General features: G+C 43.0%; 1 protein-coding gene across 5 annotated transcripts; it reads left to right on the top strand.

Moving 5' to 3' along the window:
* Positions 1 to 2379: 2379 nt before the first annotated feature.
* LOC125481038 (zinc finger protein 436-like) lies at positions 2380 to 11294 on the top strand. Of its 5 annotated transcripts, none has more exons than XM_048619320.1 (3): positions 2380 to 2440; positions 4500 to 4688; positions 8956 to 11294. In XM_048619320.1, the coding sequence occupies exon 3, from the start codon at positions 9065 to 9067 to the stop codon at positions 9851 to 9853; it is 789 nt and encodes a 262-aa protein (XP_048475277.1). In that variant the 5' UTR covers positions 2380 to 2440; positions 4500 to 4688; positions 8956 to 9064; the 3' UTR covers positions 9854 to 11294. The 5 variants fall into 5 exon arrangements, with proteins under 5 accessions (XP_048475277.1, XP_048475279.1, XP_048475278.1 ...); XM_048619322.1 differs by having other exon boundaries at positions 4500 to 4736; XM_048619321.1 differs by having other exon boundaries at positions 4500 to 4785.
* Positions 11295 to 16178: the final 4884 nt, after the last annotated feature.

Genomic DNA, 16178 nt, shown 5'->3' with positions numbered 1-16178 from the left:
ATGCCATCACAAACGGCATTGTAAGTCTACCGAGAGCAGTTCAAGAAGGCAGCTCATCACTAGCTTCTCCAGGGAAATTAGCAAGGACAATAAATGCTTGTACAGCAAGTGATAGACATGTTCCATGGAAGAATTAAAAACAAGCAAACAATCTCCTACAACAAAACAAACAGCCCTTGATCTTTCCAACCTGGAAACCACTGCCCCATCTCCAAATGCTCTCTGCTTCCCAAATCCCTTGAATGGGTTGTTGCCTCTCAAATTTGTTCCCATCTTTCCTGAAATTCTGTGCTTGATTCCCTTCAATCAGGTTTCCAGCCCTGCTACCCTCAATCTGAAACAAATCTTACCAGATAAATGAATAGTTTGGAAAAATCCATGCAAGTAGAAGGCACAGAGGAGACATTCTCAAACTATTGGTCCCTACCATTTTAGGAATATGAATGGGGGATGGGGGAAATTGACATTATTGGACCCATTGAGGTGGAGGTCAGCTTCTGGATAGCTGCAAGTGACAGATTGCCAGATGTTGCAGTCCCTTTGCATTCCTCAACGTGACAAACTTCTCAGTGTTCTCTATTACTGAGAAAAGTAACCGCTGGCCTAGATAGCTGTATACAGCACAGACTTTCAACACCAAAACGCTCCCACCTTATGTAATGCACATCCTGTTCTCTGTCTCTACAACTCACACTCAGATACATACACCCAGAAATATACACTCAGACACACAGGCATGAGCACGCTAATGCACTCAGATGCAGACACATAGGCTTAGACACACACAGACACACCACACATACACATATGCACTCAGGCACAGACACACTATGACACATAGATGCACACACCCTCCTTGTGCTCTTCCGATACAGTTCACATCAGTCCCTTAACCTACCATGAACACAAAACCCAACCCCAATACTCATGTCTGTGTGTGAGTTCGTTTTTCCGAATACTACCCCACCTGCAGTGTAAATCTGACCTCTCACTGCAGGACTTACCATATCCTTACCAGCTCTGCCATCCATTTCGCTCTCCAGCCCTCTGTGCTGGAGTATGGACTCAAACTAAACAGCATTACTGTTCACTAAGTTAAAACAAAGAACTGTCGATGTTGGAAATCTGAAACAAAAACAGAAATTTCTGGAGAAAATCAGCAGGTCTGGCAGCATCTGTGGAGAGAAAGCAGGGTTATCATTTCTGAGAAAGGGTCACCAGACCTGAAACATTAACTCTTTTTTTTCTTCACAGATGCTGCCAGACCTGTTAAGCTTTTCCAGCAACTTTCTGGACTTGAAAATGTTAACCCTGCTTTCTTTTCACAGATACTGCCATCTCCTGAGTTTTTCTCCAGCAATTTCTGTTTTCATGGCAGCATTGTTCAGATGGCCACTGACCCCGTACAGAGTTGCTTCAACACCACCAAACTGCATTTGTGTAGTACCAGAGACATAACAAAGTGGTTTCTCATCATCTTTAATGAATGATGCTGGCAGATAAAATGGATTAGATTGCATCTCATTTTAATGATATTTTTTAGAAAACTAGCGAAAGTCACAAAATGGATCCTAGACTTTATTTTTCAGAAATTGTGGATGGTAACATTTATTGTGATGTTACAGCAACTGTCTTGTTACCAAATATATGATTGAAATGAGACGCTGGATTTGCAAATTGGCAGACATGGTACTGTTAGATTGCATCAATAAAATTGATTACTACCTGATTGTATCTGTAACCTTTCTGGAGATTTAATTAAGCAGGATTGTTTTTAATTGTCCGTCACCAAAGAGCAGGAGAGTCGACGTTTTGGGCCTGGACCCTTCATCAGGACTGAAATAAAAATCTGGATAAGGTGACAATGGTCAGCTACTTTGGAGGAGTTTTAGCTGATACAGAGCAAGGGACGTTGGTAGGGGTGCCGTGCCAACTGATGAACAGATTTCCTGAGTTCTGTTGGTGAAATGAACATTCCCCCTTTTCAGAGATAGTAGGAATTGAAAATGCTGGAGAGTCTGAGATAACAAGGTGTAGAGCTGGATGAACACAGCAGGCCAAGTAGCATCAGAGGAGCAGGAAGGCTGACGTTTCGGGCCTAGACCCTTCTTCAGAAAAATTCCCCCCTTTTCGTTGCGTGTAAACTAAAGCAAGGTGTCCAAGATTCAACGAGGGGCAGCAGAAAGGGCTGTTTTATTGTGGGGAATGTTAACGTTGATGTGAAATGTCGCAGGAAGTCTTTGATATGCAAAGGTGTTATATAAATTCACGCTGTTGTTGTAATGTCATTACCTGTGGGCAGGAAACACTCCCCGCGGAGAATAGCCCAAAACCGCAAACAGGGAAGCGAAACGCATGCGCAATTGGGGACAAAGTATGGAGCATGCGCGGAACCATTAATGGCGGCTGATGGATGTTTCTTACATTCGGTCCGAGAACGGTAAGATTTGAGCCTGAACGGAGAGAGCGATGATCCAGCGGGAGCTCGGTGAGGTTGCCTGAAACTATTGTGTAAGCTGCGACGCCCCCAAAAACTAAGTTATCAGTGCCCGTGTTTACACGGAGTGAGGACAGTTGTTTAACTGCAAGCTTTCGTGTCAAGTTAGGCCTCGGGTTAACATCCGCCATCTTTATTGGAGCACCGGGCAGCAGGGCGCATGCGTAGTCTTCATCATTGGTGCAGGCAATATTTGGAATGACTGGGAGGAGCTTGCTGCCCATTGTTCAGAATGGGGACAGCTTGTCCATCAAGCTGCAAGAGCCTACCCTGAAGAAGTTACCCTCCTCCCTCCGGACAAACCTCAGGGGATCTCTCTCCCATTGCAACTCCTCTCCATTTATCTTCTCCTCTATCCATCTTCTATCAGCCTTCCCCCTCTCCCTATTTATTTCAGAACCCCCTTCCCCTCCCCCATTTCTGATGAAGGGTCTAGGCCCGAAACGTCAGCCTTCCTGCTCCTATGATGCTGCTTGGCCTGCTGTGTTCATCCAGCTCTACACCTTGTTATCTCAGATTTTCCAGCATCTGCAGTTTCTACTATTTCTGATACACCCAATGTCTTACTGGTGAGGCAGAGCGGCAGCAGAGAAGGAAGTAAGCCCCACTTGTTGCTTCCCAACCTCATCTGTTTTAAGATTTGTGCTTCCATTCAGTCAAATGAAGACCTAAGTCAGAAACTTAGGCTCCCGAGTAGACCTTATTGTAACATTAAGTGACTGCCGATTGTGATGAGGAGCGATGTGCAGCAGCAAGCATACACGTCCTTTGCTTTGACAGAGTTAGAAGAGGACGTTAATAACAGAAAATTCACTTGCTTCTCTTCATTGGCCTCTGTAAGTAAGCACTGAAATCGAGACCTTTATCACATGCTGCATAAAGTGTTTCCTGACATCCTCCCTGTGGCTCTTCACCAAAATCTTCAGTGTTCCATAATCTCTTTTTCTTCTGTCCAGCTAACAAGATAACTTTTCCTTTTCTACCACATATTAATGTTTTACAAACCCTTCTATCTCATCCCTGTTCATTCTGCTTCACTTCAGACAATTTAAGTTTCTCTAACTTAACAATGCAACTCCAATTCCTCATCCTGCAAACTATTTTGGTAAGTCTCCTCTATCTCCTCCCATCCTTCACAATGTGTGGTGATCTCTGGTTTGCACATACATTGATACGATGTGTTACTGCGAGTGATATCATCTCACAGCAACAATTGCACAATGACATCACCTACTCCCCTGAGATTTTCTCAAATGTGAGATTTTACTCTGACTCCAGTGTTTCAGAATCTTTCCAATTGCAACTTCCAGCAGGAGATATCAAAATTTTGAGAGGAGATGGAAAACATTGAGAGTGTTTCACTGATGAGTGTTTCTGAGAATTCACCTCATATATAGCTTTTCTCCATTTACCTCTGCTCTGTTATCTGAGAGAGGTTCCATGGCTCTGGGACTGGAGTTGTTCCCTCCTCAGCTCTGTTTAATCTCTGCTCTCTCTGATCACTGCTCTGCTATTGATTAACTTCCTCTGTCTCTAATAATGGATTTTTTTAATGTCTGTTTAGTATTACATTGTCACTTCTGCCAACAATGTCTAAGTGAGGTTTTCATTGCTGCCTATCCCCTGACAATGCGCTCCCCTCTTACTAATTTTACCATCCCTCAGGATCTTTCACAATCAGGAATTGTTTCTCCCTGCACTTTAATTCATTTCTCTTTCGCTTCTGAGCTTGCAACGATCATCAAATTTGCACCACGTTTGTTCACTGTGATTCATTCTGTACACCCTGAACAATTCACTCTTTTTGTCACTCCATGGATACTGCCTTGTTTTTGACTAGTACAGGCTCAATGGGTCTGAGGGCCATTTTTTGTGCTAGAGACCTATAGGAATGTATGACCATGTCCGTCCTCCAGACTATCTCCAGCATTGTCTCTCTTTAGTTCAAATTTCCAGCAGGTGCAATATTTTGTGATTATTTTATTGCATGCCTTGTTCACAGATCAGAATCTAGAAACACAGACGGACTAAGTAAGGGATGAGCTGGAGTGTGGAGCTGGAGGAACACAACAGCCAGGCAGCATCAGAGGAGCAGGAAAGCTGACGTTTCGGGTCGGGACCTATCTTCATCTGACCACTGTGATTTTGACACTTTTTCTTGGCTGTGCTGTGATTTGCAAGATGCTGACAGGTAAGAGGTTCCAAGTAATTCACGCAGTGATGATGAAGGAATGGTGATGTATGTACAAATCAGCAACATCAGTTTTAAAGGAATACAGTGTACCAAGGTACTTTCACACAAAATGTCAGACAGCACCTGTTAACCCTGGGCCACATACAGAGATAATAGGGCAGGTGACTGAATGTTTGGCCAAATAATGAGGTGTAAAGGAGGAAAGTGAGGTAGTGAGGGTTCAAGAGAAAAATCCATAATGTGTATCCTTGGCAACTGAGGGAACAGCCAAATATTTCATCTCAGGTGAAATATTTCATCATGGTTGTGAACCGTCTGGTTTACCCTCAAACATTTGCCAAGGAGAGGGATGGAGTCAGTGGTAATGGTGTGCAGTTTGCAAAAGGGAATAAAAGTAATAGCTTACGTCTTCACAATATTTAAATAGATGGATTTTCTGCCCATCCATACAACATAGAACTGTACAGCACAGTACAGGCCCTTCAGCCCATGATGTTGTGCCGAACTTTTACCCTAAACCTAAGGTCTATCTCACCTACACCCCTACCTTCTACTATCATCGATACGCCTATCTAATAGGCGCTTAAATGCCCCTAATGAGGCCAACTCCACTACCCTCTTCGGCAATGCATCTCACGCCCCTACCACTCTGAGTAAAGAACCTACCTCTGACGTCTCCCCTATATCTACCTCCACTCACTTTAAAACTATGCCCCCTCATAATAGCTACTTCCACCCGAGAAAAAAGCTTCTGGCTGTCCACTCTATCTATACCTCAGACGTGTACAAAATGATCAATCAAGTCACCCCTCATCCTTCGTCGTTCTAAAGAGAATAGCCCTGGCTCTCTCAACCTTTCCTCGTAAGACCTTCCCTCCATTCCAGGCAACATCCTGGTAAATCTCCTCTGCACCTGTTTCAAAGCTTCCACATCTTTCCTGTAATGAGGCGACCAGAACTGGACACAATACTCCAGATGTGGCCGAACCAGGGTTTTATACAGCTGAAGCATAACTTCACAGCTCTTGAACTCAATCCCTCTATTAATGAAAGCTAACACACCATATGCCTTCTTAACAACTCTCTTTACCTGGGTCGCAGCTTTCAGGGAACTGTGGACATGAACCCCGAGATCCCTCTGCTCCTCCACACTGCCAAAAATCTTTCCGTTAACACTCTATTCTGCTTTCAAATTTGTCCTTCCAAAATGAATCACCTCATATTTTTCACAGTTAAACTCCACCTGCCACTTCTCAGCCCAGTTCTGCATCCTATCAATGTCCCTTTGTAACCTAGAACAGCCCTCCGCACTATCCACAACTCGACCCACCTTCATATTGTCTGCGAACTTACTAATCCACCCTTCCACTCCTTCATCCAAATCATTTACAAAAATCACAAATAGAAGAGGACCCAGAACAGATCCTTGTGGTACACCACTCGTAACTGAGCACCATGTTGAATATTTTCCATCTAATACCACCCTTTGTCTTCTAAGGGTCAGCCAGTTCTGAATCCAATCTGCCACATTTCCCCCTATCCCATGCCTCCTTACCTTCTGCATGAGCCTACCATGGGGAACCTTATCAAACACCTTACTTAAATCCATGTATACCACATCCACTGCTCTACCTTCATCCACGTGTTTGGTCACCTCTTCAAAGAATTCAATAAGATTTGTGAGGCATGATCTACCCCTCACAAATCGATGCTGACTATCACGAATCAAACTGCCTATCCAAGGGATCATAAATCCTATCTCTCAGAGCCCTTTCCAATAATTTGCCCACCACTGAAGTAAGACTAACTGGCCTGTAATTTCCGGGGTTATCCCTGTTCCTTTTTTTTTTTGAACAAAGGAGTGACGTTTGCCTCTCTCCAATCTTCTGGCACTATACCCGTGGATAGCAAGGATGCAAAGATCATCGCCAAAGGCCCTGCGATCTCTTCCCTCACTTCCCATAGAATCCTTAAATAAATCCCATCAGGTCCGGGGGACTTCTCTGTCTTCAAGTTCCTCAAAATTCCTAGTACATCTTACTTACCAACATCCACCTCTAGCCTACCAGCTTGTTTCACACTGTCCTCCCCTACAACTAGGTCCGTCTCAGTTGTGAATACCTAAAAAAAAGTATTTATTAAGGACCTCTCCTATCTCTTTCGGCTCCGTGCACAAATTCCCTTTACAATCCTTTTCTCTGGTCATTCTCTTATTCCTCACGTACGTGTAAAAAGCTTTGGGGTTTTCCTTGATCCTATCTGCCAAGGTTTTCTCATGCCCCCTTATAGCTCTCCTAAGCCCTTTCTTCAATCCTTCCTGACTAACTTGTATCCCTCTAGAGCCTTTGCCGATCCTTGTTTCCTAAACCTTATATAAGCATCCTTCTTCCTCTTAACTAGTCGTTCAACCTCTCTTGAGAACCAAGGTTCCATCGCTCGACCGCATCTTCCTTGCCTGCTAGGGACAAACATATCGAGCACACGCAGTATGCATTCCTTAAACAATCTCCACATTTCTATAGTCCTCTTCGCTGACAGCATCTGTTCCCATTTTATGTTACCTAGTACTTGCCTAACAGAATTATAATTACCCTTCCCCCAATTATAAACCTTACCCTGCTGTATGTACCTATCCTTTTTCATGACTATTGTAAAAGTAACAGAGTTATGATTGCTATCAGCAAAATGCTCTCCTACCAACAGGTCTGACACTTGGCCTGGTTCATTGCCAAGCACCAAATCCAAAGTGGCCTGTCCTCGTGTTGGTCTATCTACATACTGTGTCAGGAATCCTTCCTGAATGGACTGGACAAAATCTGTTCCATCTAAACTATTACAACTAAAACGTTTCCAATCAATATTTGGAAATTTGAAGTCACCCATGACTACAACCCTGTGACTTCTGCACCTTTCTAGTATCTGCCTCCCAATCTGCTCCTCCACTTCTCTGCAACTATTAAGGGGTCTGTAAAAAAAAAAAACAACCCCAACAAGGTGACTGCTCCTTTCTTGTTCCTACAGACTGACTCTGTAGACATATCATTCTCGAACTGGCTTTCAGAAGCTGCTATACTAGCCCTGACTAGCAATGTCACTCCCCCGCCTGTTTCACCGCCCTCCCTATTTCTTTTAAAGCATCTAAATCCCGTAACTTCCAACAACAATTCCTGTCCCTGAGTTACCCAAGTTTCTGTAATGGCCACAACATCGTAGTTCCAAGTACTGACCCGTGCTCTAAATTCATCCGCCTTATTTCTGATACTTCTAGCATTGAAGCATACACACTTCAAACCATCCCTGTGTCCACAATTTTGCTCCATCGACCGCATTTCTTTATTAACAACCTCACTCCCTGTTGTGTCTGTTGGAAGGCTGAATACCTCATCCTCTGAATTACAAATCCGGTTCCCCACCCCCTGCCAATCCGTAAACCATCCCATATAGCTCGAGCAAACCTCGCTCCCAGGATATTTGTGCCCTTCCGGTTCAGGTGCAACCCGTCCTTACTGTACAGGTCCCACCTTCCCCAGAATGTGCTCCAATTATCCACATAATGGAAGTCCTCCCTCCTACACCAGCCCTGTAGCCACATGTTTAGCTGCATTCTCTCCCTATTTCTTACCTTGTTATCATGTGGCACTGGTAGTAATCCAGAGATAACTACCCTGTTTGTCCTGGACTTCAGCTTCCAACCTAACTCCCTGTCCAGTACTGGATGTCAGGCAGGTCAGGATGGTGTGTGATTGGGAGGTGAATGTGTTCACGTCTGTGGTACTCCTGCTGTCCTGGGCCTTCTGGGTGGTGGAAGTTGAGGGATTGGGAGTTTCTGTTAAAATTCTGATCACATCAAAGTTATACCATATCCTTCTCCTTCACCTCCTGCCTGTCCCTTTCTCTTATTCTCCCATTGAGTCTTGGTAGGTCTGGACTGGTGTGGATGTTCTCCTCAAGTCATAGACCATATAAAATGCTTCATTCTCTGTCTCTCCCAAATCACTTTCTCTGTCCTTACCTCCTCGCACCGTCACTCCAATAAAAATTGGTGTTTTGTGTCAGACTAGAGCAAGTGGCAGGCTTCCTTCCCGGAAGGATGGTTGTGAATCGGTCGGATTTTTGTTACGATCCAGCCACTTTCGTGATAACTATCTCCCAGTGCCGGCCCCACACAAATTCTCAGATTTGATCAGCTCTGTTTCCGAACTAGCCTTAGTGCTTTTGTGCCTTCTCTCATACTCCTTTTTCCTGTTTTAAACAAATTCCACAGGATATTAGAAGGACAGGATTTGCATTTGTGCCATTCAAACCACATGTCACATCAGGATTTGACAGAGCCACTCAATTTGTCTTAACCTGAAAATCATTGGATTTTGACCATGGAAGGAAACAGCACCGTTCTCAGTGGGGAGAAACCATACACATGTTCTGTGTGTGGAAAATGCTTTGCTGATTCATCCAACCTGCTGAAACACCAGCGAGGTCACGCTGGAGAGAAGCCGTTCAACTGCTGTGAGTGTGGGAAGGGATTCGCTTGGTCATCCAGCCTGCTGAGACATCAACGTGGTCACACTAGGGAGAAACCATTCACCTGCTCTGAGTGTGGGAAAGGATTCACCAAGTCATCCAAACTTGTGCAACACCAGCAAATTCATGCTGGGGAGAAACCATTCACCTGCTCCAAATGTGGGAAAGGATTCACCACGTCATCCAACATGTTGAGACACCAACGAGTTCATACTGGCGAGAGACCATTCAGTTGCTCCGTGTGTAAAAAGGGATTCACTCGGTCAACCCATCTGCTGCAACACCAGCGAGTGCACACTGGGGAGAAACCATTCACCTGCTCTGTGTGTGGGCAGGAATTCACTCGGTCAACCCATCTGCTGAGACACCGGCGAGTTCACACTGGGGAGAAACCATTCACCTGCTCCGTGTGTCAGAAGGGATTCACTCAGTCAACCCATCTGCTGCAACACCAGCGAGTTCACACTGGAGAGAGACCATTCGCTTGCTCTGTGTGTGGGAAGGGATTCACTCAGTCAACCCATCTGCTGCAACACCAGCAAGTTCACACTGGAGAGAGACCATTCGCTTGCTCTGTGTGTGGGAAGCGATTCATTCGGTCAACCAGACTGTTAACACACCAGTGTGTTCACACTGGGTAGAAACTGTTTACTTGCTCCATGTGTGAGAAGGGATTCACTTGGTCATCCATCCTGTTAACACACCAGCAAATTCACAGCGAATCAGTTTTGAAAGATTTTGCTCTTACTCACACCAAGGAATGAACCTTGGTCATTGGGCTGTTTGTACTAAAGTTATTAAACCCTGCTGTATTAATGGGTCTGATAAAATTTGGATAAAATGTCAATACGATTTTTTTATCTGTTGGGTACTGTAAGGGTGGCGCATCTTTGTGAGACACGAAATGGCCAACAAGGGATAAGCAAAATTAAACAGCCTGCTCCAACATCTAAGTGAAACATAATGGTACCTTTGAATAGGACACTCCAAGGTCAACTAAGGGCCTTGCAAGCAACCATCGGAGACAGTTTGAAAAGAGGATGCCTAGGCGTAGACAAGTGATTGATTCCGACCTCATTAATGAAAGGATGTTGTCCCATTAGGTGAACAGCACCATTCAGAACAAAGGGGTGTAAATCTCAGCCCATCAACCAGCCAGCCTAACTCATTAAGCAACCGTGAAAAGTTATTTTATAGTAATTGGCTGTTTCTTTGAAGTTATTCACAATATTAAGAAATAGGTTCTAGTTAAAGATTCATCAGATAATAGGAGTAGATTTCAACATAAATATAGATACAAGTATAACCAAAAGTATAACAGAAGCATTAGGGGAGAAACATTCAAACATTGATGTGAAAGTTAATTAGTCTCAGGAAACACTTTCTCTCATCTCTAAAAAAGATGCCTCGTACACCTTGAACAAAACAGATTGATCGCAACTTACTAATTACAAAGTGCTAACAGTAGAAGTAGTTGCATAACTTCATACTTTATAACTAACTGTATAACAGAAATTAATACTACGGATCTTATAGCAGTTAGTTAAAACCAACTGTCTTTTGTAATTTTTATACACATGATTGGAACAGTGGAAAATATAAGATGAATAGCAGAATTTGATAGAGATAGCATATGGAATACAATGACTAACAGAATTCAACCAGTCCTTAGAGATAAGCAAGTCTGAGACAGACCAGGAGGAGTATAACCAGTAATTTTGGAATGCCAATTAACAAGATGCATAGAAAGATCCTAAGGCCTGGAGATTAACAATGTCTGTTAAACACCATGAGATCATGGGACCCTGGGGCTGTCCATAGAATGCCTATCATTGATTAGGTGTTTCACAGGCTTGAGTGTATGGAATCGGGGAGGACATTTGACCACGTAGTAACACAATGTATAAAAATGCTGTATCTCACTGTAAAAATCAGTGTGTTATTGATCTGTTTTCCAATCTGAGCCAAAGATTAAGGGAATAATGGTGGTCTCACATTGAGGCCAGATTCATGGAAGATCCTTTGACCCACTCCCTACATTAACTGGTTCTTGCTTGAATAAAAGTCCACCACTTGACTGAATCCTGCCTGCCTCCTGAGTCTTTGTTCCCAGTCGAGGAGTACACTTCCAAAGATTGGCACTGTGAGCAGGGTGCTCAGATTGAAGCCAGCATAGCTTGGGCCACTATTTGTTTGAAGATGTTTATTTACCACCCTTCTATTTAGTGTGGCACTTGGTGTGGGCTCTTCTGTAAGCCAGACTAAGAAATGAATTTTTTAAATGGGTTAAGCAGGAGCAGACAGGATCACAGGTGTTGTGGAATGGGGTGCCTGGCACAAACAGCACAAGATAAAGAGTGAGGCAGAGACCTCGGGCACAAAAGGCACATGTAAAAGAGCATAAGAGGTTAAAAATTCTTGGACAAAAATAATAAATAGAAGCAGAGACATTCAGAAGGGAGAAAGGATATCACTTCACCCAGGGAGCCGAACTAAATGCACTTACTGCCGCTCTGCAGTTAGGGAGAGGACAAAGGGTTAACATTTAGGTATGCCTTCGGTGTACGCCATGACTATGTGATGGCAAGGGCAAAACATGGTTATGTTACCTCGAATGGTAGTGTAAATCAGCACGAGACCCTAGTCAAAGACCTAGTGGCTGCAATTATTGAGCCGAAGGAGGCAGCAGTGATTAAAGTAAAAGCACACAAAGATTCAGACACCAGAGCAGAGTGGGAGCGACTACGTAGACAGTGCAGCAAAAGCAATGCTAGAACAGGAAGTGATAACAAGTGAGAGCAAGAAGCCAAAGACAATGAATAGAGCATTTTAAATTTAGAAGCAGCAGCTAGCTCAGATGAAAAAGCAGAATGGATTAAAGACAGGGCAGCATTAGGAGGAGGTGATATTTGGAGGAAAGAAGGTGGTGAAGCTTTCACATTCTGCTAACGAAGCTATGCAATGTTTACTATGGATAAGCACACGTAGGGAGGGATAAAAGGATACAGTTAATACCCAACTGTTGGTAGTGGAAAGGAATGGGAAGAGACAAAGCTGAATTTTGCCAGAGGTGAACCGACAGACAGAACCAGGACAGGGGATTAAAAGTTAAAATGAGCCATCAGCCCTGCCCACGGGGATCATGGGAATGCATTAAAATGGACCTTATAGGGCCACTCCCACAGAGTCAGAATAAGAAATTCTGTCTGGTCATGGTCAACCAGTTTACCAGATGGATAGAAGCTTTCCCCACAAAAGACCACCGCAACATTGGTGGCAAAAATATTGGTAGGTCAAATAACACCCAGGTGGGGGAGTTCCTTACAATTAGAATCAGCCAAGTGCTTGAAGGAATCATCTAAACTCTTGGGAATAATACAAAATTATCATATCCCCTATCACCCACAGAGCTCGAGTATGGTAGAGAGACTGAATGGAACGCTGTAAAATGCTCTGACCAAGCTAATGGTAGGAGAAAGGGTAATTCTGATGGCCCAGAGGGCAAAGCCCTCAAAGGCCACTGGACTTAACACCCTTTGAGCTTATGATAGGACGAACAATGACAATCCCCCAGGACCTAACCACAGCGGGGATGCAGAACTGACTAACAGCAAGGGACAAGCCTGGGATTACATGAAATCTCTCTGTAAGCATTTACAGACATTTCACGGACAGGCACTAGACTAGCAGCTTGTCAAGGACTGGGAGTCTGAGGGACAGAAATGCCAACCCCATGATTAAAGGTCCTGGTGAAAATAATCCCAAACAAGGGAGCCTTTATCCTCACCACCCCCTCCACCCCCCAAATGGGACAAACCTCATGAGATAATATCAACAGGTAGCAGGAACGCAAGTATTATTGAAAATAGAATTGGTAAATGGAAATATTCTAGCCCGCTAAGGGTATATAGGAGTTAATAGTATAACAGTCAGTCTCTCTGTCTCACTCTCTCACAATCTCTCTCGGCAGCTGGAATACATTACGTTGAGTGTGCATATATTATGTGGGTTTGTGAGAACTGTAATTAAGTATATTGCTGACATTAGCATTAGTATGAAAATGCTAATCCTCTGTGGGCTCCTCTCAATTTTGATCCCATCAGAGGCTGACAGGCACATGGCGGACTGAAACTTGGATGTTAATACATTTATATATATGTCATACGCTTATGCCAGTCATATTAATGTCTCCCGCTGCTGGGTTTATTTATACATCCCCATATATTCAAAGGGCGGTGTCCCACTGAGACCTATTCCTTTTAATGTATCTGAAGTGGCTGAATGGATCACTTGTTAGAATGAATCTGTAATGACTGCGGTTCACGCGGCTGGCACATCTACAATGAATGGGTTAATTTAGTGGACGTTAGCAGTATCTGAGATATTTGGGAATCAGCAGAGTACAGCTTTTCTACTTTTAAAGATTGGTACCAACCCCAGAACAGGTAGATAAATGACATCTCTCAGGCCCTTGCTAAGATGAATGCTGAGCTAGTTGCCATCCAAACCATAACATTACAGAACAGGATGGCCATTGATTGGCTACTAGTAGAAAAAGGAGGCACATGTGCACTCATTGGAAAGGAGTGTTGCACGTACATCCCTGACAACTCTGAGGTAGTTACTGATTTGACTGATCACATTCATAATGAAGTGATCAAACTCAAACAGGCTCCACCTTCGACCCTATGGAGTTGGGTTGCAGGGTGGCTGGGATCCCTCGAGATGTCTGTTGCCCAGGGAATAGTAATTATTTTCTTTTCTTTTATATTACTTGTATTATGTTGAAAAGTTGCATTACTACACTGATGAAGGAGATGACTGCAGAAGGGCTACCGACCAAGAAGGTGGCCATGCTACTTACTACAAAGAAAAAGCGATTTCTCATGGAACAATGAAAGAAAATGACCAGCTCATCACACAATGAGAAGAGGATCATGAATGTGATACCACCAAAAAAAGACTACTCATGAACTAATACTTTTGTTTACGAGCATAGAAACATTGTAATGGATTATTCAGGATTTTGCTATGGACTTATCATTAATGATGTCCTTATGACCATAATCTGGCCTAGGGCCAAAGGGGGAGGGGTGAGCTGTTGGAGCTGCCTATTTTTAAGAGACAAAAAATGGCCAGAATTTTTTAAAAAAGCCTGCTTTGCATTTAGACACAAGATAGTTGACCAACTGCTGTTAACAAACTGATTAAAACACAATTAAAAAGCCTAATTCAGCATTTAAGTGAAACAATAGTGCCTTTGAGATGGCGTTATTCCAAGGCAAAAGGGAGCATTTTCTGAACAACAAGTTTACAAGGAATGCAGAGACAGCCTTGATAAGGAACTATTCAAGGACGAACAATTTGAAGATTTGTAACAAACACAGACAAAATAATGAAATTATGGCTCATAAAAGAAGAGAAACTTTGAAGGACCATTAAACTGCAACAAGAAATTAACTCCAGTCTCATTAAGGAGAGGATGTTGTCCAATTAAGCCAACAGTGTTAGTTAAGCATCATGCTGCTATGACAACAGCAGCTAAAGTAAGTTTGCAGAAATTAGCTGTTTCTTTGAAACTATTAACAATTTTAAGAAATGGGTTCTAGTTAAAGATTCTTCAAATAATCACAGAGACAGATTTCAATGTATTTATCGACACACATATGTAATCAAAGCATAATAAAAGCACTAGGGAATTAATTAAAGAGATGCCTGTCATATATTGTCTCATTAGCTAAGAAGTGCCAACAGTAGAAGCAATTATAAAACTTTATAATATAAATTATTATTACAACTAACTTTTTTTTATATAAGGAGTGATAGAATTTGATAAGCATAGCAAATGGAAGACAATAAACAATAGAATTCAAGCAGTCCTTAGAGATAAGCAAGTCAGGGACATGTCTGAAGGAGTATGGCCAGTAATTTTGGAATGTGAATTAATAAGTTACATGGAAAGATCCCAAGGCCTAGAGATCACAATGACTGTCAAGCATCATGGAAACCAAGGCAACATAGTGTTGCCCATAGGACTGTCCATCATTGATCAGGTGTTTCATGGGATTGGTTGTCTAAAGAAAGGGGGAGGGCACAGTAGCCACATCATCTGTGATCGTTGTAACACAAAATGTATCAAAATACTTTTTTACTGTTATAACCAGAGCATGTCAATGACCTCTCTTCCGATCTGAGCCATAGAATAATGACTGGGTTCTCACATTGAGGCCAGATTCAGGAAAGACCTTTTGCCCTCTCCCTGCATTAACTGGTTGTTGCTCAAATAAAGTCTGCCATGTGCCTGAATCCTGAGTCTTTGTCCCCAATCGGGGAGATACGCTCCTACTGGAATCTAGAACCTGCAGCCTGTAAGGGTGTTGGAGACAGATACATTCATATCATTGAAGAATTATTTAGATGTACACTTGCAAAGCCAAGGTCCCATGGCTCTGAAAAGATTGCTGCAAAATTTGATGAGAATAGTTAGGTGGTTGTTCTTTTGAATGATACATACTGATTGCCCAAAGGGCTTTTCCAGTGCTGTAGTCCTTTATGATTCCTTTTCTCAGTTAGGAGGAGGAATTAGGTGGAACGAGTAAGTTCAGACTGGCAATGAGAGGGGATATTAATGAAAGGTCTGAAATATGGTGAGAATCTGACAATATAGCTCCTGAGAGGCTGTTTCACCCTGGCCGGAGCATCGTGAACTGAGATGATGTCTTCCTGATATTGGATCAGCTAGTTAGAACTGGGCTGACAAAGCATTTCTTCACTGAAAGAATTGTGTACTTTTGGAATGCTCCAATCGTAAATATTGCGTGTATTGAAGGCTGAGGTTTTGTTTTGGAGTTTCAGTGAATGGAAGACAATATGGATTGAATGGGAAATTAGGGTTTCTGCTTGTTCAGAAAATTTACAATCTCACATGAAACAATATTTCGATAAATTGGTGACAGCCTTGCTTTC

The sequence above is a fragment of the Rhincodon typus genome, chromosome 42 (genome assembly GCF_021869965.1).
Source record: "Rhincodon typus isolate 14 chromosome 42, sRhiTyp1.1, whole genome shotgun sequence".
Taxonomy (NCBI): domain Eukaryota; kingdom Metazoa; phylum Chordata; class Chondrichthyes; order Orectolobiformes; family Rhincodontidae; genus Rhincodon; species Rhincodon typus.
This window is presented reverse-complemented; position numbering and strand designations above follow the sequence as displayed.